General features: G+C 40.6%; 1 protein-coding gene across 1 annotated transcript in view; it reads left to right on the plus strand.

Moving 5' to 3' along the window:
• The window catches only part of lrriq1 (leucine-rich repeats and IQ motif containing 1), a 34774-nt gene that overhangs the window by 15281 nt on the left and 3064 nt on the right, over positions 1-16429 (plus strand). The window contains exons 16-26 of the mRNA XM_073471865.1: positions 800-1240; positions 1770-1953; positions 3745-3870; positions 4392-4481; positions 5371-5504; positions 5640-5711; positions 5837-5919; positions 6717-6818; positions 13347-13461; positions 14465-14525; positions 15085-15205. Coding sequence (XP_073327966.1) covers positions 800-1240; positions 1770-1953; positions 3745-3870; positions 4392-4481; positions 5371-5504; positions 5640-5711; positions 5837-5919; positions 6717-6818; positions 13347-13461; positions 14465-14525; positions 15085-15205 — 1529 coding nt within the window. The remainder of the gene's footprint in view (positions 1-799; positions 1241-1769; positions 1954-3744; positions 3871-4391; positions 4482-5370; positions 5505-5639; positions 5712-5836; positions 5920-6716; positions 6819-13346; positions 13462-14464; positions 14526-15084; positions 15206-16429) is intronic.

Genomic DNA, 16429 nt, shown 5'->3' on the forward strand with positions numbered 1-16429 from the left:
TCACCTCAGATGATAAGAACTAAATGTCAGCTAAATCTGATATTCCATTCATATAGATTTTTCCAACAGTGAGGATAGTATTTCTATTTCATGTATCTGGCTGGTAAATTGGCTAGCTTGCAAAAAGTGGCCAGCTCTAAATTGCTTCACATTACATATAGTACCTTTTTGCATTTTGTTAGAATTGCTTCTGGTAATAGTAGATGTTGATATATTATTGGTTGTGGTATATGTGGTACACGAGTATAGCTTTGATTCACTTTTAAAAAGTTGAAATCTTTTTCAGAAACAAATGTTTTTTAGGTAGTGTGTTTAAATCTGAACTGCAGGCCTACAGAATCGATCTCATGCAGGTTACAACTACGCTGTTTTCCAGATCCAATGATCCACAGCTCTGAGATGATTTATTAATATTATTGCCCATTACCAGTGTCAAATCAATCACAGTATTACAAAAATCAATTCATAATCAGTAGCCTTTAAACTGGAAAACTGCTGTTCCTGATATGTATCTGCTGTGTGTTTATGCAGCATTGGCAAAACCATCAAGTGTAGTACACTGTTACAGCCATTTAGTTCAGAGGAGGGTGCATCCAGTCCTCATGAATCACTGCAAAGGCCCAATAAGTAGGTCTGTTTTTTATCCATAAGGACTGGAGCTAGGATTTTATCTAACTGTTATTTTCTGAAATGTGTGTGTGAGTGGGTGTTTTTCACAGGCTCACCTACAGTACATGCAGACATTCTAAAAAAGAGTGAACATTCATACCTAAAACAGTGTGTTCTTGTGTATTCACAGCAAAGCCTCATCTTCCCTGGATGCTGTAATGATCTCCTGCCGACACTACACTGAGGCTCTGCAGCTGGCTGCGGACCAGAGATTTGCCCATGAATATGGTGACACCAATGTGGCTGACCAACACAGGGCTGCAGGCCAAACAATACCTGAGGAAACAGTTGACATGGGCAGTGCCAATGCTGAGAAGCTTTCTGAGTCCACTGAAAAAGTTCCACTTGTTATACCAATCAGCGATAATATCAGATGCAGCTATTGGACTTTGGATGAGAAGTCAGCTGCAGAGAGTCGGCATGACACATTTGACACTGACACAACAGGTCCACAGACAGGGCCAACAGTAAGCAAAGCGAACTCTGGCAGTGTAAACTCATTGGCAACAAAGAGAAAAACAAATTCCACCAATCTCAAAATGGCGCCTGTGTTCAACCTGGACCTCCAAATGTAAGTCACCAAATATTCTGAGTCAATAGAGTTCAGTTGTGTGCATCCATTCCATCCAACACTACACTGTTGATAAGAGATCAGTGAGATCAGCTGATGTAGTGTTTCTAATGGAAGCCTCCAAATTTTTTCATATTACACGAGTGGACACTGCTGGCTTAAAGCAAACACTCTTTTTTTTATATAATTCTTTTTATAGCAGTTCAGCATTTTATTAGTTTCTGTTGCAGAGCATTTGTCATCATTGGAACCTCCTTTATGTGATTTACAGCTGAAGATGTTGAACATCTTATTCATTTTAACACGCAGCTTCATCATTAACACTGCACTATCTTTGGGAGGACAATATATCGTTCATGTGAAGGGTGTCTCTGGACAGGCTTAAACTCTCCAGAGTCCTGCTCTCCAGATGTCTGCTCAGAAATAAATCCATGTTTTGAAAGATGAAGGTGCTATGACATCATGTATAGCCCTCACTTTGTGTGTGTGTGTTTGTGATTTGTCTGTGTGTGTGTCCTTTCTGGAGCAGCGCAGCAGCAGTCGTGATTCAGCAGCTGTGGAGAAAATACAGACAGAAATGTGGGAACATCAGCAGCCCCTCCACAGCTGAGAAGAGGGGAGGAAGAGGAGGAGATGGAGTGAAGCCAGGGCCAGGACCCTCCTATATTAACGGGAGCGTTGTTGGCCAAGATCATGCAGCAACTGTCATCCAGGTAAATCTGTTGGAATTTTGTCAGGCATTTTGACCTTTTTGTTTGACTTACTGTACAGGAGGTTAAATCTCATAACTGGAGGCTATAATAAAGGGCAGCAATGTTCAAGCTGTGTGTCGCCTTTATTACTGTACATAGAAAGCATACCTCTGCAGCTTACATAGATTTTTTTGTCATTTTTGCAACATCCTCCACCAAACTAGTTTCCCTCTGATGCTCTTTTGAAAGGATACTGTCATGGTGTCTGTTGAGTTGGAAATGAACAACTTCCCTGTATGTTGTATGTGCTCAACACAGTCCACCCACAGAGTCTTATAGGCTAGAGACTGCCTACTACTTTCAGTATTTGTGAATGATTGGTTAGTTTGATTGTAATCAGAGATACAAATTTAGGTTTCTTCAAATTTAGGTTGTGATTCCTGAGCTTGTACAAAACTGGAGGCAATGCTCTAGTAATTATGTGGTATTTAATTCAAAACAACAATTAGATCCAGTGTTTTCCACACGTAGACTTTACTTGGACGGGCCGCTCAGGTATGTTAATGGCCATCCAAGTGTATTTGGCGACCCGTTTTAGCATTTTTAACTTGAATTTTTTAATAATCCGCGATCAATTAACTAGTGGATAAAATGTCAGAAAATAGTTAACAATACCCATCACAAGCTCCCACAGTTTAAAGGTTAAAAATAGGACATTCACTGTCACAAGATATCACACTAGACCATCAGCATCTCAGACCAAAACTAATGTGCGCGTTGTTCACCAATAAAATTGGAAAAAAAACAAAAAGCAGCATCCAAACACAGCATTCACGAAACTTGGATCAAACTGTAAAACTAGGCTAATCAAATATGAATCAAGATTCTGTTACTGCATATTTCTCGCCTCAAATGTTTTCAAAAATATACTTTAGTGATCTGTTTCTTACCAGGCCACCATGTTAAAACAAATGCGGGAGGACAGAGAGGGCCACCAGAACAAAGAACAGAGAAGCTCAGATGTGCGTGATATCATTCTCTTCAGGATGCCTTAAATGATTGATCAATTATGAGATTTGTTACCAATTCATTTTGTCAGTTGACTCTTCAACAATTGTTTCAGCACTAATCTGCACTAGCAGCCTAGTTTAGCATGGACGAGAGACTTCTTGTTAACCTGACCATGTGTATTCAAGGACCTTACTGATACTGAACATCTTAAATTTTCCAGTATTGTAACTGAGGACTGGAGTCACTTTCACTCAGTAGAAATGACCATTTTCACCCTTGAACATCCATCTTCAGGCCTCATACGTGCTGTGGAGGCTTATTTGGCTAATCCTCTGTACATAGGTATAAGCTGTTGTTCTAAAAAACATGCTACTCAACACTCCTCCCAAATCCCTTTTCAACACAAAAAGTGTTTGATGAGTCCTTTAGGGCTCTCTGAGGTAGGAGGTGGGGGTGGTGGTCTAGTGGAATAGTGTATGTGCCTGTTGGGGGGGGTACAAAGTGATTAATCAGATTCCAAAGAAGTGCGGTAGTAAGAGTTCTAGGATTCCTGCTCGGCTCAACTTGAAGTGAAGTGTGCCCCCCCCAGCCCGTTGGGAATTGGAGGATTTAGAGGCACACTGGAGCTCCATTTGTCTCGGAACAGCCCGGAGTCACGCAGAGTTCAGACAGCAGAACACTCAGCAATTAAAAGAGAGGTTAACATGTTTTATTTCCCTAATGGGATAGCACACAATATTTACGTTTGCCTGATTCATGAAAGGTTTTCTACTGTACCATTTCTTCTTTGGGTACCTCCAGGCATTCTGGAGGGGCTTCACTCTGAGGAGGAGGCTCGCATCTGCTCTGGCTGCTGTCACATGCTCCGACAGCGGAGAGGACGACACCTTTGAGGAGGTAGACATGGATGAATTTGTCTTTGATGAGGTATGCACACAAGTTCATGTGTTCTTCACTTTCATGGTTCAGTAATTCGCCACCCCACGCCCCCCTCAGACAGACAAACCTGTACAGATGATGATCCAAAAATGCATAAACTCATACATAAACTTTCCCAACATTCTTTACATATACACACAATCCTACACACATGCACATCTGCAAAGATACATACAATAACATGCACATGTGCACAAAAAACTGCATATTTGCATTGGAAATGACAACAAAAAAGGGTTTATATGCAAACCTGTTTTTTTTTTTACATGTAAAGCTGGACACATTCACAAAAACAGGGAAACATACAACGACACACAATAAAGAACAGACACTAACCTGTACATGTACACCCATAGCCACACACATTACACACAAAACACATACACAAATGTAATACTCATGGTATTATTTGTTTAGTTCTGAATCTCAAGGCACTTTTCTTTGTTGTTCCTCACCTGTTGATGTCCAGAAATATATATATTTAAAAAAATATTTTTATTTTTAAAAAGGCAGCACTGGAGAAACACTGGACATTGCCACTTTCTGAGGACTCACCTCTCAGACGTTACCCAGTGTCAGAGCAACCACTGTCTCTGAAGGTAAAGCAACCGTCCCGGGCCTTTCTGTAGTTTTCTTAAAACCTGGTGGGCTGGTATTTTAGAGAAAGCGGCCCGTGAAATTTGGGAATTACCAGCCCCTGTGTCATGTCAATGGATGAGTTATTTTCTTGCCCTGTCCCTTTCGCATCTTGGTTATCGCCCCCTCCAGGATTTGTCTCACTCTCCCTGATTGATCTTTAAATTTATTCTCTTGAAAAATAAGATTATTTCCTGGAGGGCTGAAGGTTGCTCTGCACCAGCAGATGTCATTTTTCACACTGGCGGACTGTCGTCCTGTTTTTTTCCCCTTCATTTACCTCTCGTTGGATCTTTTCTTTGGAGCGGGCTCAGTGCTGTACATCATGGTAGCCGATTTAGGCCAGCTGGTGTGATGCAGCTGCTGTCGTGGCCGGCCTGTATGTGTTGACACTGAGGTACACATCAAAGACGGGGATGAACAATTTAGCGCTTCCACTAAGAGAAAATGGGATCTGGAGAGTAATTAAACTGTTAGTTTGACTTAAATATGAGCATTCCTTGAGTGTGAAAACTTGCTCTGGTTAAAGAGTCAGCCAAATACCTAGAAAGAAAACATGCATGTTAAATTGACTGGACATTATTGTATACATTGTATTTCATTTCTGAGTCTATACTGTATGTTGTCTAGACAGAGATATAACTCTGTTTTTCCATTCAGCTCTCCTCACCCTTAAAAACACACCTCCAATGTGGACTTGTATGTAAATGTAATGTAATGTAATGTAAAGTTTCCTAAGATACATGGCTGCTTTACAGACTTTTGTCTAAAAAGTGAGCTATGAAAAATCTTCTCAAATAAGTGACAAGAGCTGTAAATTATTACTGACACTGATTGATGTATGTATTTCAGCCTCCACGGCCCTTTCCTGAACCCTCCCATTACATACTCCCACCACCGGTTGAAAGAAAGTCAAAGCAGGCCTGGGTGGCTCCAGAACAGGTGGACTCTGAAAGGCAGGGTGTTTCCCCATTGAGCTACAACAGGTAGGGTAACCCAGATGAGATGAGAAAAGATAAGGTGGGATAGTATATTGATATGTGAAGTAAAATAATAGAATGTGAATGTATATTTTTCTGCATTTCATGATTATGGGGACAATATTTTATCGATGATTTCAGAAGCAAATCTCCTGCCTCAACCTCAGTGGTCAGTGGTCTTTCGAAAAGATCAGAAAAGATACTCGAAGAATGGTAAATCATTATGTTCTTATACACTGAGTCTTCATGATGACTGTTTCTAGGATTGTTTCTATCACCGTGTGTGTGTGTGTTCTGTTATCTTGTTGGATTTTCATGTTCGTCTTTGTTGTCTGTAGGGGCTTCACTAACCACCACACAGCTCTTCTAATGCTCAAGAGAGCCCAGAATATGAAGTCAAAGAAGCACCAGCAAAAGAGACGTCGAGGTGAGTATGTGTAGAAACGTATGGGTAAAAATATATATTTGAGCTTTGTATTAATTTCATGTGTCTAATATTTCAGGTTAGCCAGCATAATTTTGAAACATTATTGTGAGCAAATGGCAGAAATATGCTTATATATGCAGATTTGGTCAGAGGCTCTCATGGTTTCCTTCTTAAGAATCCCTCACGGTAAAAAAGAACCAGTTAGGACATAAATCTATTTTCTAAACGGGAAAAAATCCACAGTGATTTTTGCTTCTGTTCATTCCTGTCTTTGTTTCTTCAACCGTGCTTCAACAGCAGCGAACCTTTCCACCTCGTGTACATTAACGAGCCATAACAGACAGCAGAAACCAGGGCCTGTCGCCTCTTATTGGGTCTTAGTCGAGAGCCTGCAAAGGAAATAACTATTGCCAAGAAACCTCTTGACAAGTCATTCCGTGATGATTTTCATTGCGATTCATTGTAGAGGTTGAGTGCGGCTGCAGTGAAAGGTGACCTCACCTCTGCTCTGCTCCAAGAAACAGTAGTCCTGCCCCAGTTATCATGCCACGGTCATGTAGAGGGAGGCTGCTCTTTGATCACAATTGCAAATGCATGATTCCAATAGCAGGCCTCTTGTCATCTCGCTCCACCGACACACAGGTCTTTGTCTGCACTAACTCCTAATGGCATCCACCTCAGTGGAACCAGAACGCTGTTCTAATATTTTCCGAATGTTCTGGTTCTCTGCTTCTGGTTTTCAGCCTGCCTTGTCCTTCTTTGACCCTCTCTCTCTCACTAACTCTACCTAGATCCCTCTGTCCGCCTTGCCTTGTTCAGAAACTGCGGTTTCCAGCCGGGTCCAGTGGAGGCACGGAACAGGAAGGCACGCCACAACAGCAGTGATATAAAAGGTAGGACTTGAGACATGCTATTCGTTTGTGCCCTGTAGAAACACCTGTAAATATAGCTTTTTTTTCTTAAAAGTCTTTCTTGGTCAGACATGAACATCTGTACAGAGTGGAGTTGTGCACTTCAGAACCTGAATCTAAAATCTATTAAGCATGTGTCACAAACAGGGAATTTGCCTTGGTATATTGGTGCATAACACTAGACATAATAGAAAATTTTAAATAAAAAAAAAAACATAAAAGCAAGCACTGCAAGTCAAGAAGTATAGATGCTGTTCAGTTTCATGCAGGAATGTGCAAAAATCTTGACCAGGGAATATGCTTAAGTTCACAGTATTAAGTTAAAAGAATATTTGCAATGGATCAAATGTTTTTGCAGAGATAATAATTTCACTACTTTTGCAACACATTTTTTTGGGATGCTCGAAAACTCACTAAAATGTGCACAAAAATTGCAATCTGATATGGGTCACAAGATAAGGTGTGGCAAAAACACTCGACAACGCCCCCTACAAAATTTCAACAAGGTAGCCCTCGTAGTACGTTTCACCTACATGTACGGAATTCAGTAGGCATATGTATCACATCTAGATCTACAAAAAAGCCTCTTGGTGCCATACCATAAACCCAACATGAAGTAGGCCATTTTGACCTTATTTTAAATTTTTGCCATTTACATGCAATGCACTTTAACTCCTAGAGTTAAAATGTTGTGTTTACATCACACAGCATGCCCCTGTGAATATTGTCCCTGAAATTTGACTTAAGACATCTACATGCCAATTTTCAGTCATAGTCACAGTACCACCTACTGGCTACAGGAAATGACAGTTTCAATACTTTGATGTACTTACCCTCCTAGCAGGTCAACCAGATCAACCTCGGGTTTTATCAGAAAAGCCTAAATACCTTGATAGTGCCGTGTTGTCTAGCTTCATAAGATTAATTATTGCCAAAATAACACATAAAAAAACAGGTTTTAACTTATCACATATGACATTCTTTCCCTTAAGTTTTTATTATTGCCAATTAAATAATTGGTCAAATAATCCTGAGAGTTTACAGGTACAGACTGTTGCGTAAAGTACTGGGATAGTCTGAGAAGAGGCAAATTACTCCCTCCATCTTTTTCTGCTGTGGCCTCCTGCCCTGCCCTGAGGTGGAGAGATGATTTGGCATTGTGAAGTCCATATCCAGACTTAAAAGGAAGGGAAGAGCTGGAGGGAGGGCAGTAGGGAGGACAGGGGAAGTTGGCTTTTATCATGAGGGCCTGTCTCCATCTTTCCTCTGCACCGCACCGCCACCCCCACCCACCGGGGTCAAGGCCTCACATCCAGAGAGCACGACGCTCGCGGTCATCCAGCAGTCAGAGGGACACTGCAACAACAGCGTTTGCCAACAGACAGTGAAGTGACTGGTCTCTTTCTGGTCCAAGTCCAATGCTGCTATCAGCATGAAATACCTCTCAATTAGCTGTGGAGGAATACAGTATGTTTGCTTCATTTTATGTTACAGCTAGAAAAAGAAGAACAAACTGTACCTCCAACTTTGGGATGTTTTTCCTTTCCACTTTATCTTTTTTGGGTGGAACGCTTTGGTAATTTGTTTGTAGAATAATTGTGAAGGAGTCCCCTTGTTTCCATTAAATCTGATTCATTGTTATGCGGTGTAAGATTAAGCAGCAACTTATTTTGATATTTTAAGATGATTTATCTTCATCAGCAGCCAGTAATTTCCAAACTTAAGCAAAGATTGACAAACTTGTCATTTATTGGATGGATGTTTATTTTTTTCCTACTAATTTAATTATTACATTAAAAACTGAGTTTTAGTATGACAACAGTATTAACATTAACTGCAGGTGTATTACATATGACAACTTTCCAACACTATAATTACTCCCAGTGGAATCGTGTCTGAGCACAATATGGCTACGATTGAGCTCTCAGCCAGTTGGCAGTCGAGGGCCGGTTTCATCCAAATGACCTATTACATTACAACAATATTTCCAGTTCAGTTTCTTTCCAGTGTCCTTATCTCTGCTCTCCACCCTTGTCTTGATAATTCATCAAACAGGACTGGTGTTCTCGAGCAATGGAGTGAAGCAGCTACATCAGCTGATAAAGTAACAAGGGTCACTGGTTAGGATCACCCTTCCCTCTCTTCTTAATACCCCGTGTCCTCAGCTGGTTTTCTAATCAGACTGAGAGGGATCCTGTAAAATGAGTAACCCTAACCAGCTCGGTTCTGGAGGAGACGACTCCTGCTGCCTTTTTACAGGCAACTGTGTGACAGTGGCGACGGCGGCGTCAGAGGTGGCGTGTCAGGAACTGGCTCATGGTTCTGTGATCCCAAGACTCTGTAAACGGGCCAAAGCCAGCCTCCCCTCTTGCGCCCCTGGTCCTGACCTGTGGAAGGCACCCCCTCCTCCGGATCCATCCCCAGTGCCCGGGGCCTAGCCAGCCTAGCCCAGCCCAGCCAGTGCTCCCCGACAGGGGCTAACGTTTCAGGCTTTGAGTCAAGCCCCTTCTGGAGGTGATTAGCCCCAAACCCATGACAGATTCTTTCCAAGATATCCGACGCGGCGTGTTTATTTTATCCGGGCTCTTTGTGTGGATGTGCTGGACATGAGTAACCCACTTGAAATGGGTATCGGCTTACATACCCAGAGAGGAAGATAGAGGGAGAGAATGTAGCAGAGCCACAAGACATTTTCTTTTAAAGGCAAAAAATTTAGAAATGCATTTTTTTTTAGATCGTCAAGTGTCTGTGTGCTGCAGATGTTGAAGATGTTGTATGCCTCCAAGCGTTTCTCCTTGTTTCTCCTCTTTCTTTCCACCAACGCCTTCCATTCAACCCCCCCTCTGGGCACACACACTCTTCCAACCTCCTTCTTCCATCCAAACTGAGATCCAGCCCCACCAAACATCCGTCCTCATGTCAGAGGGACACGAGGGTATATATTTTTATTTCAGCTTGGAACCCCTACCTCCCGAGCACTTAACTCGATTTCACACTTCAAGTCATCTACAAAGTCCAACTGAAACACAATCATCTTGTTTATCATCCATCATCCAAACTAACTTAATGTCAGACTATTTACCACCATTCATATGCATTCAATTTCTCCCCCCGTAATCTCAGAGCTTCTATTTATGTCAGGCACTGGAACTCTCTTTTCATAGTGTACAGTATGTTTGAGGTGCACTGGCACTCACAGACATCCGACTGAAAACCCTGAGTTAGGGTCCTCAAATTTCAGATATGCTCTGATCTTCTTCCACTCTGCAAATATCATGAAAATAAGATTCTCAAAATGGTTTTCGTGGTACTATACAGAACAAGGTAAGAGTTAGCCTTAGCTTAGCTTTTCTTAGGCCTTATGAGGTAAGTTTTAAGTTTGCAGATAGGGATGCAATGAACGAATATTTACATTACTGATTCATTTGTGGGATATTTTTATGATGAATCAATTAATCGCTTAGTCTATAAAATGTTGAAGAATGATTGCTCAACACAATTTCCTAGAGCCCAAACTGATGCCTTCGAATTGTTTCTTTTGTCTGACTTACAGACAAAAACCCAAAGACTCACTCATTCATTAACTACAAAATGCCAAAGAAAAGCTGGAACCAGCAAATGTTTGACACTTTTGATTGAAAAATTGCTATTTTTCAATAGCTGGCAATTCATTTTATTTCGATCAACTAATCATTAATCACCTAACCGTTACAGCTCTTGTCAGAGTAAGTCTACAGTTTTCACATTCTTTCTGTTGGTCTAATGCCAGTCTTAAGCTTATAGCAAGCCAAAATGCAAGTTTGTCAAGTCTCTGAATGCTAACCCTTAACTTAACACAGTATTTTAATATTTCCTTTTCGAGCTGTAATGAGTAGTGACAAAGGGTCAATAAGTAGGTCCCATGATTAACAGATCATTTTGGGTCATCTTTTGGGTTTTATGTTTTTGAAGTGTAAACGAATCAAAAGCTTAGCCAAAGTTATTTAGACAAGAGCGTGAAAAGTTAATGCATCAAATGAAGATCGTATCAGACCGTTGTAGTGTAGTGTAACAGCCATCGGACAATAAAATCCAGTATTCACACCTGCTTTTTACAATAAATTGCCAGGCTGCAGAGCTGAGAAGTAGACGGTGTCCTTCTCTTTCAAGCTCCCTGTTTTCATTCTTCACACAACCACTTTTTTGTTTGTAAAAATGAATGCAACACTGAATGCTTTTAATGAGACATTGTCCAATCCAGTCCAGAAGTGTGCACGGTTATCTCCATTTTTATGATGGCAGGCTTTCTGCCTCCTCTGCGAATTTGGCAAATGCTTTTGCCTTCAGATGTGGTCAGAGGACATGTCACACTCGTTTGTTGCAAGTTCACTGGGACCTTAAAATTCGTCTGTTGTAAATATCTCTTACAGGCTGACTTTGTATTTCATGTTACTTGCTGAATTACCATGCTCACTGAAGTTTTTCTTTGCAAATGCAGAAAAAAAATATTACAACAACGCAAGTAGTTTAGAGTCTGATTGTTTGACTAATTTTGTTTATTGCCCTGTCCTTTATATCATATACCTCCATATCTCAGCAATTACTTTCTGAGGACAGAATTGTCCTTTGAGATGACTAGAACTGTAATTACAGTTTAATTAATCACCAGCTATTTTGATAATTAATTAATCTTTTTAGTCATTGTTCAAGCAAAAATGTCAAACGCTCGCTGTGTCTAACTTCTTAAATGTAACGATTTGCTCCTTTTCATTGTCATTTATGGTAGTAAATGAGGAGTCTTTGAGTCTTTGGTCTGTTGTTTGGACTAAGGAAGCACTTTAAGGATGTCACTCTGGATATTTGAAATGAGTATTTTTAACAATTTCTTGGCATTTTATAGACTAAACGATTAACCATGAAAATAATTGGCAGAATAATCGATGATTAAAATAATTAGTTGCACCCCTATTCAGGAGTCGCAAAAACACCGTGTCATTAACTCATTCATGGCACCATTTCATTTCTTATTAGGGTGTGCACTGGTCCTGGTCCGTTGCCTGACCTTGTGTTTTTTAGAGCCTCCTCCCCTCCGACCTCTTCAAGTTACAAAGTGCCAGCATCGTGTCTCTCCTCCTGCCCTGTTTGCTGCAGGCCAAACCCTCCACCCTCGTCCTCCTCCCCAAACTCTCTGATATTAAGTCAGTGCTCTCTCCTTCTCAGTAGAGACGAGATCACTTAATGCACTTAAGAGCCTCTCTTAACAGGCGTGACTCCTACAGGCCCCCTCCTGATGTCCTGGAGGAGTTCTCGAGGGGGGTTCAGGAGGTTGGAGGGGGTCAGGAGGGGGCTTTAGTGTGGAGTTCACAGGGGAAAAGGGAAAGGAGAGTGTCTCTATGATACTTGAGTGCAACATAAATGTGAACTTTTTTCACACTGTATGTACACACTTAACATGTGTTTGCCAGGCTATGCGTTCACCTCTGGGGATTTCAGATTTATTGTTAGTCTTTGTAGCAAGTTTTTATCTATCCATATCAGATCCTATGATTAGAGGGACCTTTATAAAAACTGAACAGGCAATATAGATCCTTTGTTTGGATCATACAGAGCTATACTAAGCACAAAACATAAGTAAGTTGCTGTTTAAAAAAACATTTCTCTGAGGGTTTTTCTGAACTGCCTGTCTCTCTGTGTATTTTCAGCTTTGGGAAGTGAGAGTAGCTGTTTCCTGGCCTTTGCTGCCCCGGGGGGAAGCATCTATCACTTGACATCTTTAGTGGGGCTTCTCAATTAACCCATGAAAACTGTAAAGCTTCTCTTCTTCTTTTTACAGCTCAGCAAAAGCAAGTAAATGGCTTAAATAAATGCATCATTAGTTCCAGCATTGAGCTGTCAAAATTCATTATCAGTTTACACCCATCCACGGCAGCATTACTGTCAGCGCAACATAAATGTTTACTTTGAATTACGACCTTATTATGGGATTTTGGCGCAACCCGTAAATCAGTGGCCTTTCAGATTTCTTTCCTTAACAAACTGCTGGAACACTGCTTGAATTTAATTTTGCAAAGAACCACAAGGGCCCCAGCTATTGTTGAAAAAAAGCAGATCCTCTCCTGTTGCATCTTTCAGCAACGTTAAATGTATTATAGTAATGCTCCTGACTGCTCCAAACAAATACACCACCTTAAGCCCAAACATAAACACAGAGAGCTTTGACCACTGATCTTTCCCAGTGCTGGAAACCCTGGCCAGCTGTAATTACAGTGGAACATGTCAAATGTTGCTACAGATCAGGCTCATGAGCTGTTTATTTGTTAAACTTGTACTTTGGTGTGCTCCTTCACTGCAGTATTGATTACGCCTCCCTGTCAATTAGAAACATTCCTCCTTCACCCCAACTTTCGCTGATAAAGCAGCACACTCATTCTTTGCTACTATTGCCATCAAGAAAGTTACTTTACTAACAAAAGGAGTTGGAGGAGGAAAATCAATAATTGCCTGTCGCGTTTATGTGATGTTTTCCTGCAGCTCGTGAGGCCGAGCTGGGCCTTCAGCAGGCAGAGAAGACAGAGCGAGTGAAGCAGGATCAAGCTCGGCAGTGGCTGCACAACCAGGCTGCTCACTCTGACAGGGACTCAGAGAGGTGAGGCGCTTAGTGTGGGTCAGAAGGTGGTGTAGCTGGTGTGTAGCTCAAATTGCTTCAAAGGGTTGCTTCACCAAATGACAAAAATGTATTTTCTAATTTATCCATGGGAATCTCTAAACCTGGGCAAAAAGCCAAAAGTATTTGTGCTAAGTGCCACTAAAGGGAATGTCTTTTGTAATTTGGGTAAACTGACCCTTTAATGAGCTGCTATTATTATCCAGACATGTTTAGACAAAATTAATATTCTGCTTGGGTAAATTATTTGTGTATAACGTCTTAATCTCTTAAAAAAATCTTGAAATCTCGTCCTTCTCCCTCAGTAATCTAAAATCTATGTATATGCATATATATTGCATTTAAAAAGATATCTTGTACTTCATTAAAATATTCACTTTTTAATAGTTACTTCCTTGCAAAACAGAAATAGAAAATTAGCCAAATAATACAGTACAAAATAATCGATTAAAATAAGCAAAAAGTCAGGCCAAAGGGCTTTTTTCGTAAAAATTAAAGAAATACATTTAGAAAATGCTCTCATGCAGGGGTTATGCCCTTAAAGTGATTGCAATGGTTAACATGGCACTAAAATCCCAACTCTTAACTCACCGCTACTTACGTAATAATCTACCATAATGTCCATGTTTTGAGAGTGAGACGAGAAACACTTGATTTAGCTGATACTAATACTGAAATTGGTTACTAGCTGCTTCCCTGGTTGTGATGTCACAAAATCATATACGTCATAAACTCAGATTTAACTTGAGCACAGAGAAACTTTACCCCTTGGGCAGATGAATTTGAAAACAGAGTAATAGGCAGTCAGCATGCAGGCCTGTGCTAAACCCTACCTAACAAATAGACATTAAGATTATCATACATGGCATCTGTGTTTATTCTATGATATGTTGGAGGTAATTGCACAGAATTCAGGAGAGGAAACTGCTGAATTGATAAGAAATTGGCCCAAATGTTTGGGCTTTTTCTGTTATTTTCTCCTCAGCGTGCATTTCTTACCGGAGATCAGCTCAGACATTCTGAATGGAGGCCGAGTGCAGCTTGTGGTGAGTACAGTCCCCTCCCAGCAGTTCATTCACTTCATAGAATGACAGTGAATCTTGATTTGAATCTTTTCTGGGGGGCAGTTGCATGTATGTGAGGGTATGTAGTATTTATATTCACCAGTCAGAGTCATGTCTGCGCTGTAGGTTCCCTCCCTTGGAGCCTGTCTCATCAGCTTCGATTTAAAGGAGGCAGGGGGGAGGTGAGTCTGAGGTTTAGCTCCACGGTGACACTTTCAATTGGATCAACTGGCTGCAATTTCTGCATTTTACTTGCAGAAATCCCAGTGTCACTTTGGAGCAGTTTGCCAGGACCCGAGAACGATGCTGATGCTCGTGAGGTCTTTGAAGTCAGAAACTGCAGGTCTCCCTGTGCCGTTATAGAGCAGTTTGAGTTATGATCACTGGCAAGAGGAGCCGCCCTCTTCCTCCTGTTTCTTAGATATGTTCAGACAGCAGAGCCGCTGGTTGTTGAATGTTTTTCAAAATGCTGGACTGCTTGCGTGAGACGTGTCATGTTGGGCCTCATTTATGTGTGTGTTTCTGTGTGTGGTGTGTGCAGGCAGACCCAGGATACACAGAACGTCTACATCATGCCAGTGGATTGTGGGCCAACAGCAGTTTAACTGCCCAGCCTTGCAGAGAGAACAATTATCCTCGCAGAAACTCTTTGGGTCATGCAAGTGAGTCTTGTGAACTTCACAGCTGATTTTCTACCCAGAATCACTATGTTACACTTTTCACTGAACTTTTAACAGAATCTGAAAACCTTTAAACCTATCCACATAAATTGTCTTAGAGACATTTATTCAGGGTTCCATATGTCCTTGAAATCCTAGAAAAGTTTGTAAATTTGAGGAAAAAAATTCAAGGCCTTGAAGAGTTTTGAAAATAGACATAAATAGTCATGCATCCTTGAAAGTGCTTGAATTTATATATATATATTGTTCAAGAATAATATTTGTTTAACATTAGTAAATAGGCTACGTTCTGCCGTCTGCAAGTGTGTGTCCTGCAGTTTTCTGCCATCACTGTAACACAGCAGCACGACTGAGAAGTGTTCACACATTTAAGCCTCTCATTCTCTTTAATTGTTATCTGCGAGCTTCTGTAAAGCCTGCTTCTCATCATCATTAAATGCTCCTTAATCCATGTCTCAAACTAAAAATCTTTTAAAAAAATATTTGAATAGTCCTTGAATTTGATGTTTAAACTGGCATTAGACAAATTAGACATTGTTGTAACGAATCAATACCAAGTAAAAGTTGATTGCACAATTGAATAACTAGAGAATTATGACACCGTCGCCGTTTGGATTGGTTCCCTTTAAACCTCACTTTTACTTTGCAGTTTTGTCTGCCACAGGGCATGAAATCTCCCAGGAAAATGACGGCTGACTGGTGATCCAGTCAGACTGGCAGCCCAATAATACCACTTGCGAACACTAGGGGGGGAAAAGTTGTCTGTTTCCACTTAAAGAAGGCTTGTGAACCCTGTTTATTGCCAATGCTAATGCTAAAGCTAGTTATTTAGCAAACTTACCTGGTTGGGCATTACTGATTCACTCAGAACACAAATTATTTTATACACATAAATATGCAAAAATACAAACATATTGTATTTAGGAATGATTGACATGCGAAGATGTACAGTGTACTGTAATGTATATGCAACAGTATGATTATACAACATAGTCGGTATAATTTATGCAAATATGTTTTTTACGGCACTTACTATTGAGCTGACATTAAAAAAATGTCTTGCAATGACAGAAAATTCTACAGAAACTAAACAGTAACATGAAAATACTAATTTAATTCATAAAGTCAATGGTAATTATAAACACCAGCAAACACTGCACCAACCATTTCTATGTATGCACATGTGTGTGTATATACCTGTACATT

The sequence above is a fragment of the Pagrus major genome, chromosome 8 (genome assembly GCF_040436345.1).
Source record: "Pagrus major chromosome 8, Pma_NU_1.0".
Taxonomy (NCBI): Eukaryota; Metazoa; Chordata; class Actinopteri; order Spariformes; family Sparidae; genus Pagrus; species Pagrus major.